Below are 27,228 nucleotides of genomic sequence, written 5' to 3' on the forward strand. Positions count from 1 at the left end.
ACAAGCCCCGCCCCTCGTCAGCCCCGCCCCCCGCCTCTGGTTCCCCTTGTTCTTCATTGACTCCGTCAATCCATCACATAAACATTAGAGACATATTAATATATATATATATATATATATAGATATATTTATTCATAGATAAAATATACATATATATATTTTTCGTTCCTGATGACGTGATGATGCGATAATTTATAGTACATGAAAAATGTATTCATTACTCACAGGACTACAGTACACAATACAAATACTCGGTTAATAATAGTACGCAGTACTTTAGCTGTGGTACAATAAGTAAAAGTGCTTCTCAGTTGTATCAAGTATAAAGGAAACAAAAGTACAACAGTGCCAAGTAGTACTTCTCATACTAAGTACAACAAGCTCAAAGTCCTTTTTGACTTTTAACGCAGAAATATTCCAAATACTTTAACTTGCAACAAAGAATGGATTTTTTCCAGAACAGTAAGGGACACAGGTGCATTGTGGGATCTGTAGTTTCCATAATAAGAGCAGAGTTGGGAGTTTTAAGATGTTTATTTGTAATGCAGCGCTCTGATCGGACGAGCAGAGTAGTGACGCCCCCTTCAAGACAAAGAGTTTATTGTACATGAGAGCTACTGCACACACGCGCGCACACACACACACACACACACACACACACACACATACACACACACACGTCTTTGGCAGGAAGCAGCTTCTTTTTCTGCTTAACAAACTACAACACGCACCAGCTGAAGGGACAGTGATGTCATCAGGAGGGCGAAGCGTGCACAAGTACACATGCCCACACCCACACCCACTCACACACCCACTCACACACGCAGGTAAGCAGCTCCACCTGTAATCAGCTACCTGACGCTTCTTTAGTTGGCATTTTATATTATCGTCATAAAGTGTTTTCGGAAACAAACTACTGAAAGAAAAAATACATTTGAAAGTATTTCTTTTTTCTTTTTCTGTGTGAACCTGTAAATCCCCATGCTCCTTTCAGCCCCCGAACGCCCCACGCTGAGTCTCCAATGGCCCTGGACCCGTTTTAGGAGTCTTATGGTGTGTGACCTTTGACAGGTCACATGACCCCTTAGACATCATATTTTTGAAGGTTAAATTTCACACATTAAGGCGGTATTTCTAAGTTGTATAATTAAGTCTCATTTTAGAGGCGTTTGTTGTTGTTTTTAATTGTTGTTTGAATTGATGACTGCGGTTCTGCTGAAGGTAAGTCTCCATGGCAACAGCAGCGTGCCGTTTGTTGTCAGCAGGAAAACACACAGCAACAACATTTACACTGAATCTCTTTATTTCTACTTTAAACTGAAGACGAGTGTTAAATTAAGGCTTTTAAGAGCTGAAAAACATTTAAAAGACGACACCATTAAAGTTCATGAAGGTTTTAACTTACTGGGGAGACAGCAGTAAAAAAAAAGAGGGTACTTTTTACATGCTATATTTACGGTATTTTAAAGGGGTCCTGATCAGATTATATGAATAAATGTTCACATGTTTAGATGAAAACGTTTTAATATTACAATTAATTGTATTTTTAAGGCATCTTGCTAAATAATAAGGCAACGTTTTAAATAGAGTTTTACCATAATCTAAGAGTGTTATGTCATTAATTATTAACACGGAAGAGTTTGTGTTCTCACTACCAACGACTCCAGCGTTAATTAGGGTCTAATTAGGGCTAATTAATTAGCATAATCTGATTCAAGAACCTTTCAAGGGGCGAAAAAACATAAAAACCGTCAGCCTAAATATGTCCATTAATTTTTCTATAAATAGCATTTTGGGACTTTTTACTCCTTAAAAACATCCTCATATACTGCAACAGATAATCCATTAAAACCCTTTAACAGTTGACAATTAATTAACTACTTTAAATTAAAGCGGAAATAAAACGCCTTAAACGTCTTGAATGAAAGAATGAACAATGATGATGTAAGAGGTCAACATGCTGTGAAGTCATCAGAGAGTCACGCGCACACACACACACACACACACGCATACATACACACATACAGGCCATCAACAATAATAATTATAATTAATAACGGTCATAAAGCAGAAATCAGCAACATGGTGCCATGTGGCTTCTTCATCTTCATCAGTCCTCCACCTCTCTGAAGTCCAGTGAGTCCGTGACGATCGCAGACAGGAAGTCCGTCCGCTCGTCAGTCCCACGAGCAGCTGGTCCTCACTACAGTGCCCGCCCATTGGCCACGCCCCCTCTACCAGACCTCGCAGCGCTGCCCGGTGTTCATGGGCGTCCCGGCGGGACAGGCGAAGTGGCGGCTGAAGTCGGGGGAGTTGGCGAGCGTGCCGATGACCCGGTAGCGGGGGGGGCTGTGCGGGTCGGTCACCAGCCCCTCGTGGGCGCTCTCCGGCGTTCGGACTGAACACCACACCTGGGAACACACAGACAGGAAGTGGTGGTTGTCACTCACTGGCGTAATGTGCTAGCCGCGTCCTTTATCAACATTATCAATAGATCAATTGCTCAATAGTAAAGATAAAACAAGAATAGAAAAAAACAGTAATTTCAGGGCAGGCGAGGAAGCCTGAATGTATCATGTATCCCCAATTCAATCAAACGTGACATCACTGCTAAAAAAACAGCAATAAATAATATCTGCAAACACAATAACGCCATCAATGCACGTGTGTTACAGCCTCAAGAAAGCGGCCTAGCTAGCTTACTAACTAGCCAGCTAGCTAGGTAGCCACCAGCGGACAGAGAGCGCATTGAAGAATGAAAAGTCGGTCCGTCCGTACCGTAACCCGTACAGAACTTGGTTCCTCTATAGAAACACAAGTGGGCCCAGTGGGGAACTGTGTGGGACACCTAGGCACATAAAGATCCCCGGGTGCGTTTGTTTCGACTGACCTGCGCGAACCCCAGGAAGAAGAGCTGGTCGTTGGTCAGGTTGACAGCTGGGAGCCTCTTCTCCTCCCCGTTCTTCTGGACCCAGGACCGGTACGCCTGAGAGGACAAAGACATTCACTCACAGGCCGATTTACGTCAAATGAACTCTGGGTTTCTTGAGAGTTTCAAACTGACGTGGTATGCCGCCTTCAGCCCCCCGTTATCGGCGATGTTCTCCCCCAGCGTCTGCTTTCCGTTGACGTGCTCCCCGTTGACGGTGTAGCGGTTGTACTGCTCCGTCATGCACTCGGTCCTCTGGCGGAACGCCTCCACTGACGAGTTCTGCCACCAAGCCCTCAGGTTTCCCTCTTTGTCGTACTCGCGACCTGAAGGAGGACGAGGGGCTTATCTCCATGGCAACTGTCATCCACCCGGTCATTTTTGTTTCTTTGACCATTAAAAATAATATAAATAACCATAGTTTTTGCTCAATACTTGTTTTGCAAGTCTCACAAATACAGGGAAACTGAACGGCTTACTATCTGTTAATGACATCATCATGACATCATTGTGATGTTTGTACAGGAGGCACACGTTAGCTGGTTTATTTCAGCTGTGAGAACCTAAAGACATTCATTTAAAAATGATGCCAAAATAACAACATCATAGTAAATATATCTAAATCCAATAAACGTGTCCCGAATAACCACCTTTGAGGAAGTCACATTTTAATATGAATGTAACATAAAGTACCACCTGAGCCCCAGAGTCTCATATTGTGTCAGAGTGCAGTGAAGGCATCACGTGACAAGAAGTAAGCTCACCCTGGTCATCGAAGGCGTGCGTGAGCTCATGACCCATCACCACCCCGATGCCTCCAAAGTTCAACGCCCTGAAAAAAACAACATCGTACATGATTATTATATACAGTACATGTATGTATTGTATACACAAGTGGGTATTATACACAAGTTTATGCGTATTATGCATGTAAAGTAGTATTTATCAGTATTATTAAATATTTAATACGAGACACAGACAGACAGGTGGACATACAGTCAGACAGGTGGACACACACAGACATACAGTCAGACAGGTGGACAGACAGGTGGACACACACAGACATACAGTCAGACAGGTGGACAGACAGGTGGACACACACAGACGGGTGGACAGACTTTGGGTGGTCGTGAGAGTAGAAAGGAGCTTGTAGGATCCCAGCAGGGAAAACGATGCCGTTCTTGGTGGGCATGTAGTAGGCGTTCACTGTAGGCGGAGTCATACTCCACCTGAGAGGAGGAGGAGAGAAGGAAAGAAGGAAAGAGGAGGGGGAGAGGAGCGGAGGGTAGTTCATTGGTCAAATGGTTATAATTGACATAATTTAACATAATTATCCATCTTGAACACTTCTTCTCAGTAACATGCTGTTTACTTCTTTGAACTTTATGTTTTTTTCCAGTTCCTGTTTCGTATTGATTTGTTTTCAACATTTAATGTTTATGAAAATCTTCACATCACACAAAGCAAAGCCAATCAGAGTTGAGATGCTCTGCTCGTCATCACCGCCGTCCTGCTGCCAAAGCGTTGATATATACTTGATGAGAAGGAGAGAAACGGACGCCTGTAAGCGGCTGCTGGTCAGCCTGAGAAACTTCCTGGAAGAGCCGGTGGAATTCACTGAGCTGATGATGTCATGCTTCAAACAAGGCGGTGTTTGCATAACGTGCGCCACAAGCACAGAGCAGAAATAGTATATTTCCATGGTGGATAGCAGAGATGACATCTGCCTTCAGAGACAAGTCACTGAGATAAGCCACGCCCCCTTTCTGGCGAGAATGAAGGCAAATTAACTACAAAAGTTGCAAAAATTGGCTTCACTTTTTGTGTGAACGCAGCATGAGAATTATTGTTCTCAGGCTTTTTTGTGTGGGAATATAATTGTTTATAGTTTTTTTAATCCAAAATGATTTTAAATACAACGTTTGATTTAATGTAAAAATCAAATTGAAACTCCTGATGTTATTAGAGCAAACGGATCAAATTCAAAGCAGAAGAACGTAAAGGTTTTATTGTAAGTCCTGCCCCTTCTGTATGATGTCACATCCTGTTTTGTTGGCGTCGTTATTGATCTGTTGTCCAGTCATGTCTTGGTGGTTCTTACTGGTCCTTGTTGGGAGTCTTCCTCAGCTGGTCAGCCATCACTCGGGACGAGAAGTTGTAGAAGTTCAACATGTTCTGGAAGAAGCTGTCGTCAGACACGTCGTACTGAAAGACAACAAGGGCGTGAGACGACCCGCCTACCTGTCCACAGGTAAGTAAGACACCCTGTCCCACCTGAAAAAGACAGGATTGACAGCTGTCACTCACCCCATCAAACACATCGTCCAGCTCTTTGGGGTCCAAGATGAATTCTGGGAAACCAATCATGTCGTAGATCGCATCAGCCTAAAAGGCAAGACAAGTTCAATATACATATATATACACACATATATTAGGGTTAGGGTTATGTATACATATACACACATAGCGATAATTACAGATAATCTCTCCCATTATCTGCCCACCCATCTGTCCCCCGTCTCTCTACCTTGTCCTTAGCGGCCCGTTTTGTGTCCTCATCCATCCAGTGGAGTCGTTCCAGAGCGTCTTTAAAGGCCGAGCGAATCTCGTTGATCATATCCTCGGCCTGAGGGACAGATAGACAGGGACTTAGACCTGCTCCTGATCTTGGCCCACCTGGACCAGGTAGATCAGGTTCACGTTGGTGACTCACGATCTCCTTGCTGTGCTTGTCGAAGGTGGCCTTCACAAAGAGAGCTCCCAAAGCGAAGCCCAGCGTGTCGTCTGTGTTCCCGATGCAGGTCTGCCATCGGGGGGTGCAGGACTAGATCAAACCACAACCAGCAAGACCAGTTACGGACCAGTGAGACCAGAACAGACCAGTGAGGACAGTTACGGACGAGTACAGACCATTGAGACCAGTAAGTACCACTGAGAATAGTTAGTACCAGTGAGACCAGTTACAGAGCAGTGAGACGAGTACAGACCATTGAGACCAATAAGTACCAGTGTGAATACTTACAGACAAATACAGACCCATGAGATCAAAATGTGAGACCAGAAAGTACCAGTGAGACCAGTTACAGAGCAGTGAGACGAGTACAGACCATTGAGACCAATAAGTACCAGTGTGAATACTTACAGACAAATACAGACCCATGAGATCAAAATGTGAGACCAGAAAGTAGCAGTGAGACCAGTACAGACCAGTGAGTAATAGGGAGACCAGTCACAGACCAGTGAGACCAGTAAGTAACAGTAAGACCAGTTACAGACCAGTAAGATCAGTTACGGACCAGTGAGTAAGGCTTACTTCAAGTAGCACTTGCAATACAACTCTAAGTACTTGCAGAAGTAGTACAAGTACCTTCTTGGTCCCGTACAGGCTCTCCAGCAGTTTGTCCTGAGCGTTCTCAAAGCGTTGATCCAGACTCGCCACACTCTTCTGAACCAGCGTCCACATCATGTAGTTATTCAACAGACTGTTAGACAGAGAGACAAACAAGTGAGAAGGAGTTGAGAAGGACGGATGAGATGGATGGGTGAGACCGACAGGTAAGACAGACAGGTGAGATGGACATTTTAGACAGACAGGGGAGAGTGACAGGTGAGACGAGTAAGACGCCTAGACCTACCTGCGCTCTGTCTTGTTGATGAGCTCAGAAACCTGCTGCAGGTACTCTCTGGCGTAGAGGACGACAGGCTCAGTGTCGTTGAGCTCCAGAGGGGACAGAGAGTAAGACAGGTAGTCCAGCCACTCCACGGATGGAGCCAGTAGCTGGAAATAAAACCACAGAAGAAGAGAACCTGGAGTTCACATCAGATATAAATTAATAATAAAATAATAATATAGCTGGACTCTCTCTGGGAGAAAATTCCACCACCCGGGGGGGACGTGTTAAGATGGAAAACAAGACAGTGAGGCAGGGGACAATGGACAGTGAACCTGTCAGGTGACATGAAGGTCACTGAAGGCCTCGTGCCTGGAAGTGATGAGGAGAATTTAACCTCAGCTTCCTCTGATTTTTCCTCACTTCTCAGGACTCATGGAGGAGGTCAGAGGACAGAGGGTTGGCTCTCCTGGTTAAAGCTTTAGAAGTATAGATCCCTGTGAGGGAGCATATGACCCCCCCCCCCCCCCCCCCCTGCTGTGAACCTGATCATCTAGTAACAAAAAGGGTCAATCAATCAATCTGGGTTTGTGAAAGCAGAGGTCTGCTTTGCGTGTTTATGTAATAACGTTATCTAACCCCCCCCCCATCTGCGGCGCCGGAGAGATGCGGTTGCATGGCAACAGCTCTTGGCAACAGTTGCCACGGTGACCAGTGACGGCATCCGCAAACTGAGGGACAGAGGGCTGCAGCAGAGCAAAAGATGGCGACACGGAGACATTAGACGTCTGTGCAAAAGAACGAAACATGAAAACCTAAGAGGACAAGTGATGACACCTTAGAGGACAACTTAGGAAACCTTAGAGGACAAGTGATGACACCCTAGAGGAGACGTGATGACACCTTGGAGTACAGGTCATGACATTTTAGCGGATATGTGATGTCATGATAGAGAACACAGGATGTCACCTTAGAAAACATATGAAGTCATGACGACGGCACTGCAGCCTGGATGCTGAGTCATCAGATATAGCTCCACCCACTCACCTGCAGCTCGGAGATGGTGACCTTGTGGTAGATCTTCTCCTCATCCCTCCGCTGGTCCTGAGGGACGGTGATGTTGGCGAGTGCCGTCTCAAAGTCCAGGATCTGCCGCATCTGAACCTGGGTGGAGCTCCGGTCCCCCCCCAGCAGCGTCCCCAGCTCCACCATGTAGTCCAGGTACGCCACCAGTACCTGTAGGGGCATCACATGACGCCGTCACGGACCAACCTCAGGGTTCAGGGAGGCGGTCGGGATTAAGTCCTCACCTTCTCGTTGGCTGTCCTGTTGAGGTAATAGTCTCTGGATGGCAGGAAGAGCCCTGATTGGTCGAGCTAGAAACAGGAAACCAGCAGGTGAGTGACACTGTGATCATGTGATCACACAGAGAGGTCACCTGTGGACCAATCAGCCAAGAGAACCAGAGACATACAGATGATGGTGTTGTTGTCACTTTACAGAACACTCCCAGATGGTCCACTCAGTCTGGTTCTGGTTTAGTGTGGTTATAGCCCCGTCTGGTTTTGTTATACGGTTCTGGTTTTGTTTGTCTGGCTCAATCTCATGTGGTTCTGGTCCAGGCTGATCCTGGATTACCTGGATGATATTGCTGTTGGAGTTCTTGGGATCAGCGTTGACTCCGACACTGAAGAAAGGCTGAGCTCTGTAGGGACCAGATACGGTCTTCAGAACCTCCATGAAGTTCTCCTTCTCCCACGGACCCGTCATGTTCCAGCCGCCGATCTGAAGAAGAAGAAGAACCCTCTTGTTTGGTCGGTGATGTTTTTTTCTCACATCCGTAAAATGTAAAAACTGGAATTGAAACTTTCCCAATGTTCCTGAACACATCACGTTGACAATCAAATATCCAAATTGTGTCTATAAATGTTAATACTACCTCATCTTATTTTAATATTTCCCACACTTTGTATTATAGCGTTTACCTTGGTGATGAGGTTAATGAGCGGTCACCTTGGCGATGGGGTTAATGAGCGGTTACCTTGGCGATGAGGTCCACTAGAGGCTGAGCCCCGAGCTCCTCGATCCTCTGGGTGTTGAGACACGACAGATAATAGAACTGAGTCTTCTTCTCCGCCTCACTGCTGCCATTAAAGGTCCCGTTCTCTGGAGAGACACACAGGTACGTTACTCTGCAACCTGTCTCTCTCTCTTTGTACCACCTGTCTCCCACGTTCTCTCCCCAACCTGTCTGTCTTTCTCTCTCTATCCATCACCCACTCCCCACCTAACTGCACCCCCCCACCTGTCTTACCCAGCAGGTGTTTGAGCAGAGCCTGGTTCTGCTCCCAGATACTGTTGAAGGTGGACCACCTGGACCGTCCATCTGGTAGCGGGTTCTTCCTCATCCATCCTCCGCAGGCAAACTGGTAGAAGTCGGTGCAGGGATCGGCGCTGCGGTCCATGGCCTCCACCATCTGACTCGCTACCGTGACGCACGCCTCCGACAGGCAGAGGCCCCGCCCACTGTCTGCAAGGCACCAGGAGACATGAGAAAACCGAGTGACTGCAGCCAGGACGTCTTTTAAGTGAATGTCATTGAATATCTGTTGAAAAAAGAAGTCTTAACTGAATGTTAGTAAGAAGGGGAGGAAACAAAAAAGGTAAGGAGATAGGAAGCAGTAAAGGGAGGGACGAGGTGGAGACACATAGAGAGAGGACATGTAAGGCAGTGAATGAGGAGGGAAGAAGGACATAGGAAAGGATGGGTGTGGGCAGGAAAGGGATCTTGATACAAAAGAGGAAAGGGCGAGGTGAAGGGAAGGAAAGGAATAAGGAAAGGACAAAGAAGGGAGGCAAAGAAGGAGGGAGAGTGTGTGAAATGAAGGGAAGGAGTGGCGGACACAGAGGAGAAGGAGAAGGAAATGATTGACAGAAATGAAAGAAGGTCGTATAGAAGGAGGCACAGGAAGGAAAGGAAAGACTGAGCAAGATAGCGCAGGAATGAAAGCGGTAGGAAAGGTGAAGAAGGATGTAATACCTGAGCTGAATCCTAGACCCAGGACCAGCAAAGAGGCCAGCAGAGCCAGCAGGGCGACCAGCAGCAGAACCGACAGCAGAACCTCCAGCTGGGTCCTCCGGCCCAGAATGTCCACGCCTCCCTTCCGGAAACCCACCTGAGAGACACCAGAGGCTGAGGACCGGACAGCCAAACCAGAACCATCTGTTGGTTTGTTCTGATCTTCATTAGATTCAACTGGATCCACTTGTCTCCTCCTCGACAAGTGGATCCAGAGAGTTTGCTCTGAAGCAGCTGAACATTTGCATTACTGCAGACAATCAGTCCATGCAACTACTTGAGGTCACCTGAGGTTCATGTTCTCAGCCCATTGTGCTCCACAGAACTAACCCACTAGTAAAGTTCTGTTCCATGGAGTCATGACCTCCTTTCATCCCAGATTCTCCTCAGTCAGCTGAATCTTCCCTATAGGACTAAAGGACATCACCTGTGAAGTCCTTGGACCTTCTGAAGATGGAGTGACCCGCAGGGGGCCAGAACCTACTTCCCTTGATCTGTTCCTACAGCTTGTTCTCTCGTTGTTCCTCCTGCGTCACTCTTTTTTTGTGCTGCTTCTTGTGAGGCTGTACCCAGCATGCAGTTCGGCATTAACGGCCATATTTTATAAATGTACAATTATTAGTGTTACAAACTGTTGCGTTGCGGTATTTTACCCTGTTAAAGAGGGTTTGTTGTGGGTTATTATTTGATGTTATAAAGCATGAAATGAATTCTGCCTGCCGAAGAGCAACATCCGTTGTTACAGCGGTATGTGAAGGACTCTGATGGGGGCCGAAGCAGTACACCGCCCCCCCTCTTTCTACCCTCACTGCCCCTCTCTTTATTGGGGGGGGTCCTCCTCCTGCTGAGCTCCAGTCTGAGCCCTCACCCCCCAAGGTCTGGCTCTTGGAGAAGGCTCTGTGCCGGTCCTGGGGTTTGAAGCCCTCTGAGTCAGAACTTCACCTGGGACCAGTTTTGCGGGGATTTAGGGAGATTTCCTATTGGTTGAAGATAAATGTCTCACTGAAAAAATGTCTCCTGTCTATCAATCCCTGACCTTCACTGGTCATTACATCACATGTCATTTAGCTGACGCTTTTATCCAAAGCGACGTACAATAAGTGCATTTCCACATAGAGATACAAACTCAGAAGAGCAAGTAACAAGAAAGTACATTTTTCATCAAATAGTTCACTGACCTCTACTTGGTCGGGAGACGAGGCCGCCTCGCCTGGAGCGTCCAACCCGTCGTCCTCCTCCAACGTAGCTCGCTTATAGCTGGACATCTGAGAGAGACAGACAGACACATAAAGACATAAAGAGACAGAGAGACACATGAAGAGACAGAGAGACAGACAGAAGATGCAGATGAATGAGAAAGCTGTCTGAATGAATCTAATCAAGGAACAGAACCGGATCATCAGTCTCTATAAACATAATGGGTTTAATGCCAGCCTGTCCGGGTCTTCATGAGAGTCCAGACCCTCAATCGAGAGAACAGTGAACCAGAAACAAAGATTCTGAGGCACTAAAAAGAAAACAACATTTTGAATGCTACTTCACTGGCAATCTGTCCACCACTTTTATACCTAACAAAGTAGTTTTATTGTCTTAACTTTTCATAATGTATTAAACGCTGTATGAGACGTGGACTTGATGTCCAATACCCCATCACTAGCTTCCTGCTAAAGACCCAGTGATGGTGGCATTGTCCCTTTATTATTATTATTGTTGACGTGAGCGAGTGGATCGGATCAGAACCTCGGACGCACAGAGAGAAAAGAGAAGACATTTTTAGCATTTGTACACATTTTACTGACAGTGTTTCATATTTGTTATGTCACACACGGTTTCTCTCCCCCATGTTGTTTCTCTGGTTCTTTGTGACAGAAGGAGGAACCAGAGGAGGAACAGAGCTCTGCATGAGGAGGTATTTAACTGTGAACAAACACATCTGTACTTCCTCTGTTTACACTCTAACCCCCCCCCCCCCTCCGCCCCTCCCCTCAGTGGAAGTGAAGGAGAAACAGGGCCCTCTGATCCTGAATCAGCCACACAAACACAAGCTTGCATTCGGTTACCACGGAAACCACCACAGGAGCAGCATGTTAGCATTTTAGCATGTTTGCGTCACACCTCCACTTTGGTCCAGATAGACGTGGGGGGTCTGACCTCTGGTAGGACTCCTCTGGTCCTCAGGTCCAGATGTTTCAGTGACTTTATGTATGGGGGCCTGTCTGTCTTCTGCCTTCCTGGAGACCTGGACTGAAACCTGTCTGTCTCTCTCTGCCTGCCTCCCTGTCTGTCCCCCTCTCTTTGTCTCTCGCCCCGGCTCTGTTCTCTTTAATTGATGACGCACACAGAGGGGGAGAGAAGGGGGGAGTGGGCGAGCGAGGTTGCTAGGAGACGTAGAGAGTGTGTTATATATCTCTGTGGAGGGTGATGTCACTGTGTGTGTGTGTGTGTGTGTGTGTGTGTAATTAGATAAAGTGTGTGAATCATCTCCATTCTGCTCTAATGAAGTTCACTGCAGCTTATGTAACATCTGTCTGTCTGTCTCTCTGTCTGTCTGTCTGTCTCTCTGTCTGTCTGTCTCTCTGTCTGTCTCTCTGTCCGTGTAATTTGTCTCACAGCCTCCACACTCTGACCTCAGACACACAGTAAATCATTTATTTTGTTTCTCCAGAACAACAAGGAAAGATCAGTCCCTGCAACCACCGCGTAAGCTTAGCTTAGCACGAAGACTAGAAGCAGGGGGACACAGCAAGACACTCACCCTACTCTGTACACATAAATGATGTGTTCCACTGAAACCAGTCCCAGTACTGGAGCCAACGTCTCAGACCACTGAAACCAGTCCCAGTACTGGAGCCAACGCCTCAGACCACTGAAACCAGTCCCAGTACTGGAGCCAACGTCTCAGACCGCAGAAACCAGTCCCAGTACTGGAGCCAACGTCTCAGACCACTGAAACCAGTCCCAGTACTGGAGCCAACGCCTCAGACCTGTCACAGGCCGGCTCATAGCCTGTGGCAAGAATGAGGGGACACAAACAACAAGTATAGGCCAATCAAACAACGTAAACCTTCAAAGGAACAAACAAAACCGGATCATACCTGGAGGAGCAGAGAGAGAGAAGTGGTTAGAGACCTTCTTATACCCAGAGCCCAGGTGGCTCCAATCACTAAAGACCCTCCTCCGCCTGCAGGAGGAACCGCCCCTGCAAGGCAGAGGAGGAGCTGTCTCAGACCACTAAAACCAGTCAGAGTACTGGAGCCAACGTCTCAGACCACTAAAACCAGTCCAAGTACTGGAGCCAACGTCTCAGACCACTAAAACCAGTCCAAGTACTGGAGCCAACGTCTCAGACCTTTAAAACCAGTCCAAGTACTGGAGCCAACGTCTCAGACCACTAAAACCAGTCCCAGTACTGGAGCCAACGTCTCAGACCGCTGAAACCAGTCCAAGTACTGGAGCCAACGTCTCAGACCACTAAAACCAGTCCAAGTACTGGAGCCAACGTCTCAGACCGCTGAAACCAGTCCCAGTACTGGAGCAAACGTCTCAGACCACTGAAACCAGTCCCAGTACTGGAGCAAACGTCTCAGACCACTAAAACCAGTCAGAGTACTGGAGCCAACGTCTCAGACCACTAAAACCAGTCCAAGTACTGGAGCCAACGTCTCAGACCACTAAAACCAGTCCCAGTACTGGAGCCAACGTCTCAGACCGCTGAAACCAGTCCAAGTACTGGAGCCAACGTCTCAGACCACTAAAACCAGTCCAAGTACTGGAGCCAACGTCTCAGACCGCTGAAACCAGTCCCAGTACTGGAGCCAACGTCTCAGACCGCTGAAACCAGTCCCAGTACTGGAGCAAACGTCTCAGACCACTGAAACCAGTCCCAGTACTGGAGCAAACGTCTCAGACCACTAAAACCAGTCAGAGTACTGGAGCCAACGTCTCAGACCACTAAAACCAGTCCAAGTACTGGAGCAAACGTCTCAGACCACTAAAACCAGTACCAGTGCTGGAGCCAACGCCTGGAGATGATGAAGATGATTATGAAGCCGGTCAGACGGCAGCGTTGGTGGTCGGGGGGTTTGTTTTGTTTTGCTCAGATGGAAACTGGGCGTCTTAAGACAGGAAGTCACACGGCGTCAGACAGGAAACAGTAAACCCAACACACACACACACAGCTGTCGCTTTGGGAATGTTCCCACAACCAGAATCATCTGGACTTGGTGATGAAGCATCAACGGTGAAACATTCACATTCTGAAGCTCTGAATCTCACAGGTAGAATCTGGAGTGAAACATGATGATTATCTTCTTCTGGTCCCCCATACTTCTCCTCTACAAGGTTGATACTTTTTAATACTCTACTTTTACTTTGAAACTTTATTCCTTTATGTATAGCATGTATAAGTACACAGAGATGACTTAAATCTGGGATTTCCTGTTTCTTTCTTCCTTTACTTTCTTTCCTACCGGTCTGTCTATTTCTTTAAGGGGAGGTCAAAGCTTCATGAGCTAAACTGACTGACAGGTCTCTTATACGGTCTCAGTCTTTATAAGGTCACTTCCTGTTCACTGGTTACAAAGAAACAAACATAGTTTTCAGGGGAATATATTTACTCTGTAAGCAAGTGGATCAAAATTATAGATCTCAAAGTTTATAGATTAATGTTTCACCCACAACGCTTTAGAATAAACTCTCTCTCTCCACAATCTCTCTGTGGTCCTGATGTCATCACAGAGCTCCTTCCACCATCTAGCAGCAGGACAGCAAAGAGTGGAGATCTAGTCCAGTGTTTTGCTCTCAGTGAGGAACAAGCAGCTTGATGTTGGGATGGAGGGTTTCACCAGGTCCTGGATGGAGACTGGACCCCATCCATTCACAGCATGCTACGTCAGAACCAATGTACTGACTCTATATTCATAGAAACAGATGGAGATCATATCAGATATGAAATACTCAGTTTGATGCTCCGTTCACCCCAAACGCTCTAAACGCTCTAAATGCTCTAAACGCCTACAGGTGGGAGTCTGACCACCTGGTGACGTGGTGCAGTGAGAACAACCTGGAGCTCAACGTCCTGAAGACAGTGGAGATGGTCGTGGACTTCAAGAAGAACGCAGCCCCACCTTCCCCCCTCACCCTGTGTGACTCCCCCGTCACCACTGTGGACTCCTTCCGTTTCCTGGGCTCCATCATCACCAAGACCTCAAGTGGGAGCTGAACATCAGCTCCATCACCAAGAAGGCTCAGCAGAGGATGTTCTTCCTGAGGCAGCTGAAGAAATACAACCTGCCACAGACGATGATGGTGCACTTCTACACGGACATCATGGAGTCCATCCTCTGCTCCTCCATCACCGTGTGGTACGCTGCAGCCACAGCCAAGGACAAGGGCAGGTTGCAGCGTGTCATCCACTCTGCAGAGAGGGTGATTGGCTGCAATCTGCCGTCTCTCCAGGACTTGAAGCAGCTAAAAAGATTGTAGCCGACCCTTCTCACCCCGGACTACGTTGTCTGTTGTCATTGTCGTACTGTCGACGTCATGCACCAATCCCCAAGTCAAATTCCATGTATGTCTGACATATTCTGTTCCTGATTACTGATTTATTTAGAGACACTACGTTTTTACTAAAATATATAAAGTCTTTATTTGGAAATATCAAGTCTTTAAGAACACACCTTTATTTTAGAGAACAAGCTTTTATTTTGGAGAATAAGTCTTTGAGCAGGTCTCCTCAGGCTGCTGAAGGAATGCGGATCCGCCGGTCCGTTCCCTGAACTCGTCCAACCAGAAACTTCCCAGAAGTTTTAATTTCCACGTCTACAATTTCCTCTTCAGGTCGAAGGTTCACAGAGAGATTTATTGATTATTGTGAATATAGCTTCTACAAATGTAACTAATAAAAGCATCTTGGTAAGAAGTAATTATTTACACATTTCTTATTATTTTAAGATTTTACAAACACGTTTGGGACCAGTTATAGACCAGTTATAGACTAGTTATAGATCAGTTATAGATCAGTTGTGGGTCAGTTATAGATCAGTTATAGACCAGTTATAGACCAGTTATTTACTTTTATAAGGATTTCTTTTACATTTTCTTGATGTGGTTTTTAATCTGAGGAATAAATCGTTGAAATGATTTATTGATTATTTTCCTTTGGGTCACAGGAAGCTTCATGTTGTGACTGTTATTGATGCGCTAGGTGACCAATCACCCTAATTGATCAGTGACGTCAGCAGGGCGTGCACGCGCGCTCACACAGCTGTCTGCAGTAAGAGCTTCATGCGGATCAATGGGACCACCCGCCTGGGAATGGATCACGGTGATCGACAGCTGATCAGCATCAGATGCACGGACCCGAGGAACACACGGGAGCGCGTGGGCTGCGTTTTACGCGACGGGGCGCGTGTACTTCTCACTGCGCGCGCGTGTGCGCCCACGAGTGTGCGCGTGTACTCACGGTGTTCCGGAGGTCCTGCAGCGCTACGCTCATCCTGGAGCTGCGTCCCCGAGAACAGCTACCGATTGCCGCTGCGCCGGCGCATCCTCCCGGTGTCGCTCCGTCCGCGGTGAGCAGCAGTGTCTCTGTCTCTGTCCTTCTGTCTCTGTCTCCCCCCTCTCTCCTTAGACCCCGCCCTACATCCAACCAGCTTCTTCCTCTCAAAAACAAACACACCCCGTCCCAGCGAGGCTGACGTCATCCTCACGGTCCTACGTCATGTCCCCTGTCTGTCTGTAGTAGTACAAAGACATAGATAATCCCTCATGGAACATTGTTTGCATCATTTTATACTAAACCAAATCATTTCATCTCTTGACACTAGGTTGCTTTGATAAACTAGCCTTATTTATGATAAATATTATATCTTTCTATTCATTGCATAAATACACACTCTCTATATATCATTTTATAGGTGGACGCCCACACAATATGATATGTAAAGTATAAAGGGAGCAATAGATGATGTGCAAGGCCTCCGAAGTCATTACATCTCTAGATTTATACAATATTCCTATTGATATAAATCAATACGTTGTCTCCATGAGCGATCACTAGGAATTGTGTCTCTTTTGATTTTACACAGATTATTAATTCAACAACCTGATCCTACCGCTTTAAAAAGACGTCCTACAATAACATAAATTACTTCTTTAAAGATTACCATGTGAATAAAATATATATCGGGTGATTCTTAATCGGGTGAATTTAATTTACCCACCGAGGAACATTCATTTCAATTCATTTTATTTTGTAAAACCCAAATCTGCCTCAGAGGGCTTTGCAGTCTGAACTCATCCTGTGTCCCCAAAACCGTCACATGGACACAGGAACAAGCCCCCAAACAATGGAAACCCTTCATGGGGACAAAGGGAAGAAACCTCAGTGAGACACAGAGGCGGACCGTCCATCAGGGTGGACACACTACAGGACGTCATGTGACACAATGGACATAATGGAAACGTTTCAACTCGTCCATGTGGAAATGTGGAGTAATATGATTGATTACTTTCCAAGTCCATTGAGTATTATTTTTAGTATCTTCAAGCATTTATTACAGTATTCCTGTTTTTGTCGAAACATGGAAATCAGTTTGCTCTTAACAACTTATATTTGACTTCTTTTTTGGGTTCTCATCACTTCATTAAAGTAAATTTGTCTTTGTGCTGCGCCTTGCAAACTTTTAGTTATCCTGTTTATTCATTTAATGTGTAAATCAGAGGTCACTGACTAATTATTTAACTCATTATTGATTCAATGAGCTCCTCCACGTGAGGAGGAGAAGGGCCGGGATGCATTCAGGTACTCGTCGTTATATAGCATATAAATATATATTCTATTAAACTGTTCAATTGTTAGAATGTGTTTAGATTCATTATTTATAATTTTCTGAGTCAAGTCCAAATGTGAAGCAGAAAAGGGAAAATTCAATGTTCAATGTGACATTCATTTTTTCTGAATTGTAAAAATATTCAGTATTTAATTAATTATTTTTTTAAATGTAGCCTCACTTTTATTTCGTTAGTTGAAAGAACATCATTATATTTGCAGTAACACATAAATGTTCAGTTCAAGAGTTTTAGAATCGTACTGAAGTCATTTGATTTATTTAATCGTGTATTGATTACATGCAGATGTTGATACCAATGTTCCTGTTTTTCATCACACTGAGTCGTCACATTATGATCTTCTGGACCTTTGCTTCTAGACATTTTCTCTCACTGGACCTCTTCACATTTGAGCTGAAGACCCCTGGTAAAATTCAACATTTAAATCATTTAAAGGATGAAAACACAGTTCTGCTGGTTCTTATGGATCTGGTGGTTCTGGTGGTTGTAATGGTTGTACTAGTTCTGAGGATTCTACTTGTTCTAATGGATCGGTAGTGGTGTATCTACTGGTTGTAATGGTTCTACTAGTTCTTATTGCTCTAATGGCTGGAGTGGTTCAAGTAGTTGTAATGGTCCAACTGGTTCTACTTGTAATGGTTATGATGTTTCTACTAGTTTGACTGGTTCTACTGGTTGTACTGTGTTAGTTATAGGTCCACTGGTTCTACTGGTTTCCGTTTCAGAGAAGAAGTTCAGACTGAACTAAAAATGTTGCTGCTTCACCGCAGACGGAACTCTTCATCTCTCTGTCTTTGACAGGCTCAGATACACTCTGGTACTCATACTGGTACTCAGCTTTCTACTTCTGTGTACTTGTACTTTACTAAACCTCGGTGAGATGTGTAGTGATCCTCTGGTGAACTGTCTCACATCGCCCCCTGCTGGTCTCACTCACACATTACACAGGAAACCAGTGGAAACAGTTCATACCAACAACATCTGAAGGAGCATTTAAAACACATGATAACAACAAGAGGAAGTAGATACACAAATCCCTTCATGTTTTTACTAATTCAAATAGAGTCTGTACACATGCAACATCCTCTCCTCCTAAAACCCTCACATCGGCACAGGCAAAACTCCCCAAAAAATGAAAACCCTTCCATGGGGAAAAAAGGAAAGAAAATGTAGTGAGAACGTTGGAGGAGGATCCCTCTCCTGGATGGAAAGACTACAGGACGCCATGTGTACAGAATGAACAACGTAAAAGATGAACAATACATTCAGTTCTTATGACAGAAATGATTCAAATATTGCAAGTAGTAAACCACCATCCGATAGAACCAGGTAGAACCTCCATTAGGTAGAACCATTGTCAGATAGAACCTCCATCAGGTAGAACCTCCATCAGATAGAACCATCATCAGATAGAACCTCCATCCACAGAAGCCTGTGGGGAGGGAGAGCACAAAGATGGGTAATGTTGGATTATAATGACAGTAATAGGAATGTGATTAATACTACTAATAATAATGATGATAGCAGTAAAGGCTGGAACAAGCTTCTGCGTCTGGGTCTACGGACTCGTTTCACTTCATGGTTCTGAAAGGAATTGCGCGTGTTTCACCTCCAGACCACCAGGTGGAGTAACGTGTTTTGTTGAAGACGAACCACAGAGTGACGTCTTTGTGTGTGGAAGTCGTTGGTTTGTTTATTTATTCATTTATAGAGACTTTTTTTGCCCCATGCATCGCCACTGCTGCTTTTCAATAAACTTTTTTTCGCTGACATATTTGTTCCGTATTTTCCTCCAACTTTGTTCAACCGGCAAACCGACGTTTGTGGAGATCTGCGTCACTATGAGGACACCTTCATCGCGTCCTTATAGTCCGCCAATGGCGGCTTGTTTTTTTAAGCATCAAACTGTGACACTGCATTCCCTCTGCGATTGTCCACACAGAACCGTAGAGCCACCCTTCTTGCCGACCAGAACGATGGGGCTGCACCACGTACCGTTGGACTCCTCTATTACCCCCATCTTACCCCCATCTCCAGCATTCCCGCCAATTCTCTGGTGGGGAGTTTTGAGCTAGATCGGTGCAAATTGTCTCAGCTTGCCCCCTCTGTCGTACCGCCGTTGTTGACGCTCCTGGGCCTAGAGCAAATTCTCACGTACTGAATTTGGTTCTTACCGGGGCTCGGACCCTCCTCCCAGTGTTCCGTCTGGCCCACCTCCATCAGTGGGCGGGTATTGCCCGGGCTGCCCGCACCTCAACACTCCTGCCCCGACGGCTGAGGGGCCCTCTGCGGGTCAGGAAGAGTGCCGGGTCCGGGCCGGAGGGATCGACAACCCGGGAAAGGCTGGTGGCCGCGGGGGCGGCGCCGGTCCCTCGCCTTTGCGTTTCGCCCAGATCCATCAAGCGCCACTGTAGCGGAGATTGTTGAGTTTGACAGTTCATAAAAGCATTCTTGATTTGGCGCCACACTGTTGCGTTCTGCTCGTTAGGCAGAGCGTCCGGTCGAGCCTCCTCCACATAATTGATTCGTGACAGATTTCTGAAGAATCTTAGCGAGGAAGGGAAGATTAGAAATGGGTCTTTAGTTAGCCAACACCTCTGGAGCTAGAGTAGGTTTCTTGAGAAGAGGTTTAATTACAGCTACCTTGAAGGACTGTGGTACATGTCCTGTAAACAAAGACAGATTCATAATATCCAGTAGGGATGTGCTAATTAACGGAAAAACTTCCTTAAGCAGCTTAGTTGGAATCGCATCCAGGAGATAAGTGGAAGAGTTGGATTTCAAAACTGTAAAAGTCAGTTGATCAAGGTTGATGGAAGAGAAACCATCCAAGTAGGTATCAGGGCCCACGGCTGCGTCCAAGGTTCCTACATCTGAGGACGGGTTGGCTCTGGTTGGAGGCAGGAGACGTTATAATGGAGGCCGAGGCCGAGTTGACAAATGATGAGTGGCCTCAGGAGGAAATGACAAAATGAGAGGCATTTTATCATCTAAATGCAGACTGACCCTGGGTCACAAAGTGTCTACCCATGATGCACTGGGGCTTAACACACACACCTGCAGACCTGGAGGCTGTTGATAACGTTACCATGGTGACGTCCTTTGTCTTTTGGGTTAATCAGCTGCTCCTCAGTGATGGTCCAGACTCATTTTCTGACCTTTGACCTCCTACTGATGCTGATGTCATCCTGCAGTGTATGTGTGTGAGTGTGTGTGTGTGTCGGAATGGATGGATGCTGTTGTTTTTCACCTTAAAAAGATGATTTATTGGAAACAGCACATAACTCATCATCTGCAGGATGCATCCAGGGAAGCTTTCAGCTGTAATTAAAACTCATTAAAGTTCACTGAAGCCGTTTAGAAACACTGGCTTCTGATTGGTTGACGGACCAATTGGTGTCTCAGACTCCGGCTTTCTGTTTAATTAGAAAAAACGCTGGCTTTGTTTAGCGAGGTGAGTGACATCATCACCACTTCCTGTTGGAAGCACCTGCAGACTCACCTCAACACATCTAACCCAGTAGAGGTACTTATACACACTGAGAGTATTTATACACACTGTGGAGTTCTTCTTAAAGTTCTCGGTGCCATCATGCAGCTCAGCTTACGCCTCCTCCTCTTCAGGAGCAGAATTTCTCCTCTCTGGAGATCCACAATGCATCGCTGGAGCTGAGGGAGGCCCAGGAGAACCACGACCAGGACTGAGAGGGACGTGATGGGTTAAAGCTCTGTACCGAGCTCTGAGATGTGGAAAGTAAAGGTACCTGGATACTACTCCGACTCCAGTCCCTCATCAATCCATTTATGATTAATGACCTTTAATACACAGTAAATCCGTCCAGTTGAACTGACTGACGTCAGATGTTGTGACTATGCGGCTTCTAAAGTGTGTGTTTGTGCGTGTATGTATGTGTGTGTGTGTGTAGCAGCTGCTGCAGTCAGATTAGCACTTCCCTTCATTCATTAACACTTTGTTAAGAAAAGCTCTCAGGAATTAAACCTTAATGAGAGCAGATGATTGACAGCTGCTACACACACACACACACACACATACACACACACACACACACACATACACACAATCACACAGCTGCTTTTCTGGAGGTCCTTTGGTTTGATCCAACTGGTTCTATACATTTATTTCTAGATGCGTTCGTGGTGATGAAGATGAACATGGGAAGGTCACACATGTCTTGTCTCCATGACGACGTGGAGAACACAAGCTTCTTTGATCTCCTGCAGTAGATGAACAACTTTAAATGACGCAATGAGAAGTTTAGTTTTTTCTAAGCAATTAAACAGTTTGATCCATTAAAAGTAAATATGGTTTAAAGACATGTTTAACATATTTATTAATGACAAACAGTTCAGTGATATCTGCTCATCGTTTTTCATGGTTCTAGTTGAACACATTTAAACATCTGTGTCTTTAATATTGAAGAGGAGAGCCATGAGTAAGACCTCACCTGAAGCCCTGGTGGTCCAGCTGCTGCTTCCTCAACCTGCACTACATCTGAAATGGATTTCTTAGGTTCCTGAATGCATTTCAAGATAATGCCTTAATTAACAAACTAACCTGATGAGAAGTACATGCAATGCATTCTGAAATGAATGTTTAATATGCAGGTAATTGGTTCAGGTTGTATGGATCTGTACTAGGCCTAAATCATGTGTACTGCATGTCTGAGCAATGAAATAATGTATTAGTTAATGAATGATATAATGTTTACATGTGGGCACCTTTTTACTACCTACAAGTAAAGACAGACACTAACCATGGTTAGTTTACTGCGGACATTGGTGGAGATTAAAGGGAACAGAGATAACCTGATTACTATTACATTACATTACAGGTCATTTAGCTGACGCTTTTATCCAAAGCGACTTACAAAATCAGAAGAAACGCTGATTACTATCCCAGTTGAGGGTAATATCACTTTTGAGTTGCAGCCTGCTTGTACTATGGTAAACTAACATGGTCCCATTATGTGGGTACGTTTGTTAGCTTTATCCTTTTGGCTTCAACAAGGTCAGCTGCTGCTAGCGCACTGGACCAAAGGTTGCAGACGCTAGAGGTTTAAATAAAGAAAAAGTGACATATGTCAAACCCGCGTTGGGTCGAAGTGGGCAGTATCTGGCCCGAACACGCCTGCTCTACACCAAAGGTTCTTAACCTTTTTGACCTCGGGGCCTCAAGTACAAAGCGGCCCAGGGCCCGTTGAAATGTTAACACACCTGCACAAACAACTCTACCTAACAATTCATGGAACACATACAGTTGATATAATACTAATTTGAAAGGCTTGAGCCAGGCGTAACACAAAAAGAACTATTACTTTTACTACAGAAAAAAATAAAAAAATTATATGAGTTAATAAAATATATACATTCAAAATAGTACGTTTCAAATTGAATTAAATGTATGTAAAATTTAGTGCAAATGAAAATGTAGCCCTGCATAACACGCTGCGTTCACACCAAAAGCCAAGTGAATTTTCGCCGCGCTTTACTCTCCCGACTTATTCGCGCGTGGAAGGGGGCGTGGCTTATCTCCGTTACTTGTTTCCGTAGAGACAGACATCATTTTTTCCGCTATCCACCATAGGAATAAATAACCACTAAGTCTGATCTTTATTTGTTTTGTGACTTTTATTTGTTGTGTGACTTACACAAACGGTGTTGTGTTTGGGTTCATGACGTCATCCGTCGCCGCACACAGCTGAATTTCACCTTCTGGATCACAGCAAAATTCTTTAATTAATTTTCCAGTGTTAGGCAAAAGTGTTAAAGTGTAGAGTTGAAATCACATTGCAAAAAGTTGATTCAACTCTTACAGAGTCAATTGTACGAAAGAGTTGGAGTCATTATCCAAGATCAGATTCATTTGCAACACTTAGTAGAGTTAAAAGAACTCTTTGATTTAGGTTTTAAATGTAATCTCTACAGTGTCACACACCTTGGTGTAGGTTTAACTCTACACACCAGGGCGATCCTCCTTCTAATGGCGCGTTTCCACCGAGCAGTACGGTACGGTACGGGTCGGGTCTGTTAACCATGATTTGGCGTGCGTTTCCACCGCCAACAGTACCCTTACTTGATAGGCGTGGTGTATTCCAGAAAGTAGTGGTACCGTCACTTGATGGCGTGGTATTTGACGGAAAGTAGATTGACGTCATTCGATCGCGCGAAAACTGAAAGCTAACCGCAAACAACAATGGAGACAAACAGCCGATCCTGTTCTTGCTTCTCCATATGTGGCTGTTAAAGTAATGCTGCGCGGCGACATTGTTGCGACGGTGTTGTAGTTTAAAAATAGCGCTTCTTGTGTTGTTTTTCCCCTTGCGGCACGCGCAAATGACGACACTCTTTTAACCAATCAATGTTCTGCAGCGAGTCTAGCTCCACCCTTTAGTACCAAACAACTGTGCTAGGTACCCCAACGGAAGGGTACCCAAAAAGTGGTACGGTACGGTGCGGATTTTTGGTACTTTTCTCAGTGGAGACACAAATAAAAGGGTACCGACCCGACCCGTACCGTACCGCTCGGTGGAAACGCACCATAAAGTAGGTATCCCCTCCCTGTGAAGGTAGTAACTCCTCCCTCTAAAGGCAGTAACTCCTCCCTTTAAAGTAGGTATCCCCTCCCTGTGAAGGTAGTAACTCCTCCCTCTAAAGGCAGTAACCCCTCCCTCTAAACGCAGTAACTCCTCCCTTTAAAGTAGGTATCGCCTCCCTGTGAAGGCAGTAACTCCTCCCTCTAAAGGTAGTTACTCCTCCCTCTAAAGATAGTAACTCCTCCCTCTAAATGCAGTAACTCCTCCCTTTAAAGTAGGTATCCCCTCCCTCTAAAGGCAGTAACTCCTCCCTTAAAGTAGGTTTCCCCTCCCTGTGAAGGTAGTAAGAAACCCCCACCCCTCCCCCTGAAGCTGATGGGCTCTGCCCCTTGTTGTCGTAACCCCTCCCCGTGAAGGTAGTGGCTCCTCCCTCAACAGGTAGTAACTCATCCACTTAGATGAGTAGACGTAGATTTAGCTCCATTCTCACATTTACTCTTCTGTCATCACCGTTTATACATTTTATATTTGAATATGTTTACTTATTTAAATAAAGTTGAAGATGCTTCTGTAACATAAAAGTGAACCCAGAGGTCTGATCCTTCAGGAGGAGAACCTGATGGAGGAGATCTTTACCTTCTCATCAGCAGTCGTCATTTGTCTCAAACTGATTTTATTCAAACATACAATGAAAAATAGTTTCAACGTTACATTCAGAAAGAATCAGCTCAGAAAAGAGTCAGATCCACTCTGCTTCTGTACAGGAGGAGGAGGCTCTCAGCAGGAGGTGAAGGTCTTCCAGAAGAAGTTCTTGCAGCCGGCCTTCCTCTCCCGGGGGCCGAGAAGCGGCCCGGCGCCCGCGGCCCGCTCCAGGTCCAAGCGGACCTCCTCAGGTTCTCCCCCAGCCGGAGCAAGGTTCTCTTCCTCCAGGGCCTCATTCTCCACCTGGAGGAGGTCTGACAGGAGCAGCTCTACCAGCGAGGCTCGAGACATGTCCTGTTAAGAAGATTACTAAAATAAATACAGGGATCCAAATCATAATATCATGCTTTTATAGCAGCAAGTTCTTTATTGAACGTTTGTGCACAAACCTGACCATTTTTAACAATAAAGTTCATTTATTTATTATTTTTATATTTTGTTCAGTTTTTAAAGGAAACCAAATAAAAAGTTTGAAATATAAACATTTAAAGTTCAGTATGAAAATGAAGAGGTGTAAATGTTTGCTTTTGGTGAAGAAGCTGCAGCTAAACCTTGAGTTTCTCCTATAGATATCCATGGGAAGCTTCATCAGCTCTTCACTCACACTAAGACACTTTCTGTTAGTGTTTTATTTTATTATGTAAATAAGGAATAATGTAATAATGTAACAGAAACAAATCTGAAATTAAGCATTGTGTTAAAGAAAACAAGATTTCATAAAACTTATATAGTGACTTAAAGATTATGTATTTTTCATTTTTCAAAGAAACAAAATTAACTCACATATATTCAATTAATTCGTATGGTTCGAAGTTTCAAAGGTGGAAAAAATAGATAATTAATGAATCAGTAATGAATAATTTATCAGTAAGCTGAATTTCTTTTAACTCTTTACTCGTATTTTATTGGTCAAGTATTAATAATGTATTAGCGTAAATATAAATGAGATTAATCTATAGAGAAAAATGTATTAATTTGAAGGAACAAAAGATTATCATGTTGTTTAACACATAACCCAAACTCAAAATTAAATTAATTGCAAGATCATGTTTAGAAATGATTGACTCAATAAGCATTTTCAGATGTTATTATTACTAAACCTGGAACCGAAATCATTGACTTTCGATTTAGCTTAATAATAATAAATGTAAATAATGAGCGTGAACTAGTTTAAAATTATTGATTATTCCTATTTATAACAAAAATACTCATACCAAACACTCAATACTCTTTAACATGAATCGAAGGACTAAAATTCATGTTTGAATTCCTAAATCCCATTTTTGTTTTTTCGTAAATGACTTCACTCGATAAATGACGTGAAAACAGTGATTTATCAAAGTTTGATAAGGATTTTCTGTCTCTCTCTCCTCCTGTCTCTCTGTCTCTGTCTCTCTGCCTATCTTTGTCTCTGTCTCTCTTCCTGTCTCTTTGTCTCTGTCTCTCTTCCTGTCTCTTTGTCTCTGTCTCTCTGCCTATCTTTGTCTCTGTCTCTCTTCCTGTCTCTTTGTCTCTGTCTCTCTTCCTGTCTCTTTGTCTCTGTCTCTCTGCCTATCTTTGTCTCTGTCTCTCTTCCTGTCTCTTTGTCTCTGTCTCTCTGCCTATCTTTGTCTCTGTCTCTCTTCCTGTCTCTTTGTCTCTGTCTCTCTGCCTATCTTTGTCTCTGTCTCTCTTCCTGTCTCTTTGTCTCTGTCTCTCTGCCTATCTTTGTCTCTGTCTCTCTTCCTGTCTCTTTGTCTCTGTCTCTCTGCCTATCTTTGTCTCTGTCTCCGTGTCTCTGACCTGTTTGGGACTCAGCAGCGGGGTCCGGTGGAGCAGCAGCTGGAGTTTGGCGTCTCTCTGAGCGGTGGAGGAGCAGCTGATGGAGGCGGTGAGGGAGAGGAGAAGCAGGACGAGGCAGCGGAGGCGCGAGGAGACCATGTTCTTCATCTGTCTGCAGGTCGAAGGATCTTCAGGGTCTGTCCCGTCAGAGTGCCTCTTATACAGCAGGCTGACGTCACTGTCCCCCGTATGGGGGGTGACTGATGATGATGATGATGACTCCCCCGCCTCCCACTTTAGTGAAATGATCCATTTGAACACTTTTTCTTTCCTGTTGCTTCTGTTCATTTCTTGCCGCAGGGCTGACGACCCCTAGAGGGACGCTTAGAGCTCCAACGGGGTGCTCTCACATATAAATCATCTATCACTCTATTAGTGATCAATCAATGCTTATTCATCAATTTATTAGCAATCAATCACTATCTGTTCAATCATCAGTAATTAATTGATATTAAAAGTAGTAGACCTGGTAGAACTGGGAGACCCGTTGGCCCTGATGGACCTGATTGACCTGGTAGAACTGGTAGAAATGGTAAATGTCTGGTAGAGATAGTAGTCTGGCTCCAGAAGGTAGGGTCTGGTTCTTAATGGTTGTCAGGCTATAGATGGTAGAGTCTGGTTCTAGATGGTAGACTTTGGTTCCTGATGGTAGTCTGGTTCTAGATGGTAAAATCTGAATCT

General features: G+C 44.9%; 2 protein-coding genes across 3 annotated transcripts; both read right to left on the minus strand.

The window, feature by feature from the left end:
- Positions 1-108: 108 nt before the first annotated feature.
- Positions 109-16,294, minus strand: ece2b (endothelin converting enzyme 2b). Of its 2 annotated transcripts, XM_037462795.2 has the most exons (19): positions 16,083-16,293; positions 10,798-10,884; positions 9,581-9,716; positions 8,855-9,070; positions 8,582-8,706; positions 8,179-8,325; positions 7,851-7,916; positions 7,588-7,776; positions 6,565-6,707; positions 6,297-6,411; positions 5,643-5,753; positions 5,457-5,555; positions 5,237-5,314; positions 5,031-5,134; positions 4,048-4,158; positions 3,694-3,761; positions 3,065-3,255; positions 2,891-2,986; positions 109-2,411 (listed from the first exon to the last, which is right to left on the minus strand). In XM_037462795.2, the coding sequence occupies exons 1-19, from the start codon at positions 16,113-16,115 to the stop codon at positions 2,235-2,237; spliced, it is 2,292 nt and encodes a 763-aa protein (XP_037318692.1). In that variant the 5' UTR covers positions 16,116-16,293; the 3' UTR covers positions 109-2,234. The 2 variants fall into 2 exon arrangements, with proteins under 2 accessions (XP_037318692.1, XP_037318683.1); XM_037462786.2 differs by having other exon boundaries at positions 5,457-5,753; positions 16,083-16,294.
- Positions 16,295-24,677: 8,383 nt separating this feature from the next.
- sst1.1 (somatostatin 1, tandem duplicate 1) lies at positions 24,678-26,693 on the minus strand. The gene is made up of 2 exons (XM_037465637.2): positions 26,509-26,693; positions 24,678-25,020 (listed from the first exon to the last, which is right to left on the minus strand). Exons 1-2 carry the CDS (start codon positions 26,653-26,655, stop codon positions 24,802-24,804), a joined length of 366 nt encoding a protein of 121 aa, XP_037321534.2. The 5' UTR covers positions 26,656-26,693; the 3' UTR covers positions 24,678-24,801.
- Between the last annotated feature and the right edge of the window lie 535 nt (positions 26,694-27,228).

The sequence above is a fragment of the Pungitius pungitius genome, chromosome 3 (assembly GCF_949316345.1).
Source record: "Pungitius pungitius chromosome 3, fPunPun2.1, whole genome shotgun sequence".
NCBI classification, from domain to species: Eukaryota; Metazoa; Chordata; class Actinopteri; order Perciformes; family Gasterosteidae; genus Pungitius; species Pungitius pungitius.

Bases quoted from the DNA above. Each gene is read 5' to 3' on its own strand.
- ece2b (XM_037462786.2), bottom strand. From the start codon at position 16,115: ATGAGCGTAGCGCTGCAGGACCTCCGGAACACC. The intron at 9,071-9,580 runs GTATTACATCCT...GGTGCCTTGCAG, and splicing joins GGGTCTAGGATTCAGCTCAG to ACAGTGGGCGGGGCCTCTGC. The intron at 3,256-3,693 runs GTGAGCTTACTT...GTCCTCCTTCAG, and splicing joins GCACGCCTTCGATGACCAGG to GTCGCGAGTACGACAAAGAG.
- sst1.1 (XM_037465637.2), bottom strand. From the start codon at position 26,655: ATGAAGAACATGGTCTCCTCGCGCCTCCGCTGCCTCGTCCTGCTTCTC. The intron at 25,021-26,508 runs GTCAGAGACACG...TCTTCTTAACAG, and splicing joins CGCTGCTGAGTCCCAAACAG to GACATGTCTCGAGCCTCGCT.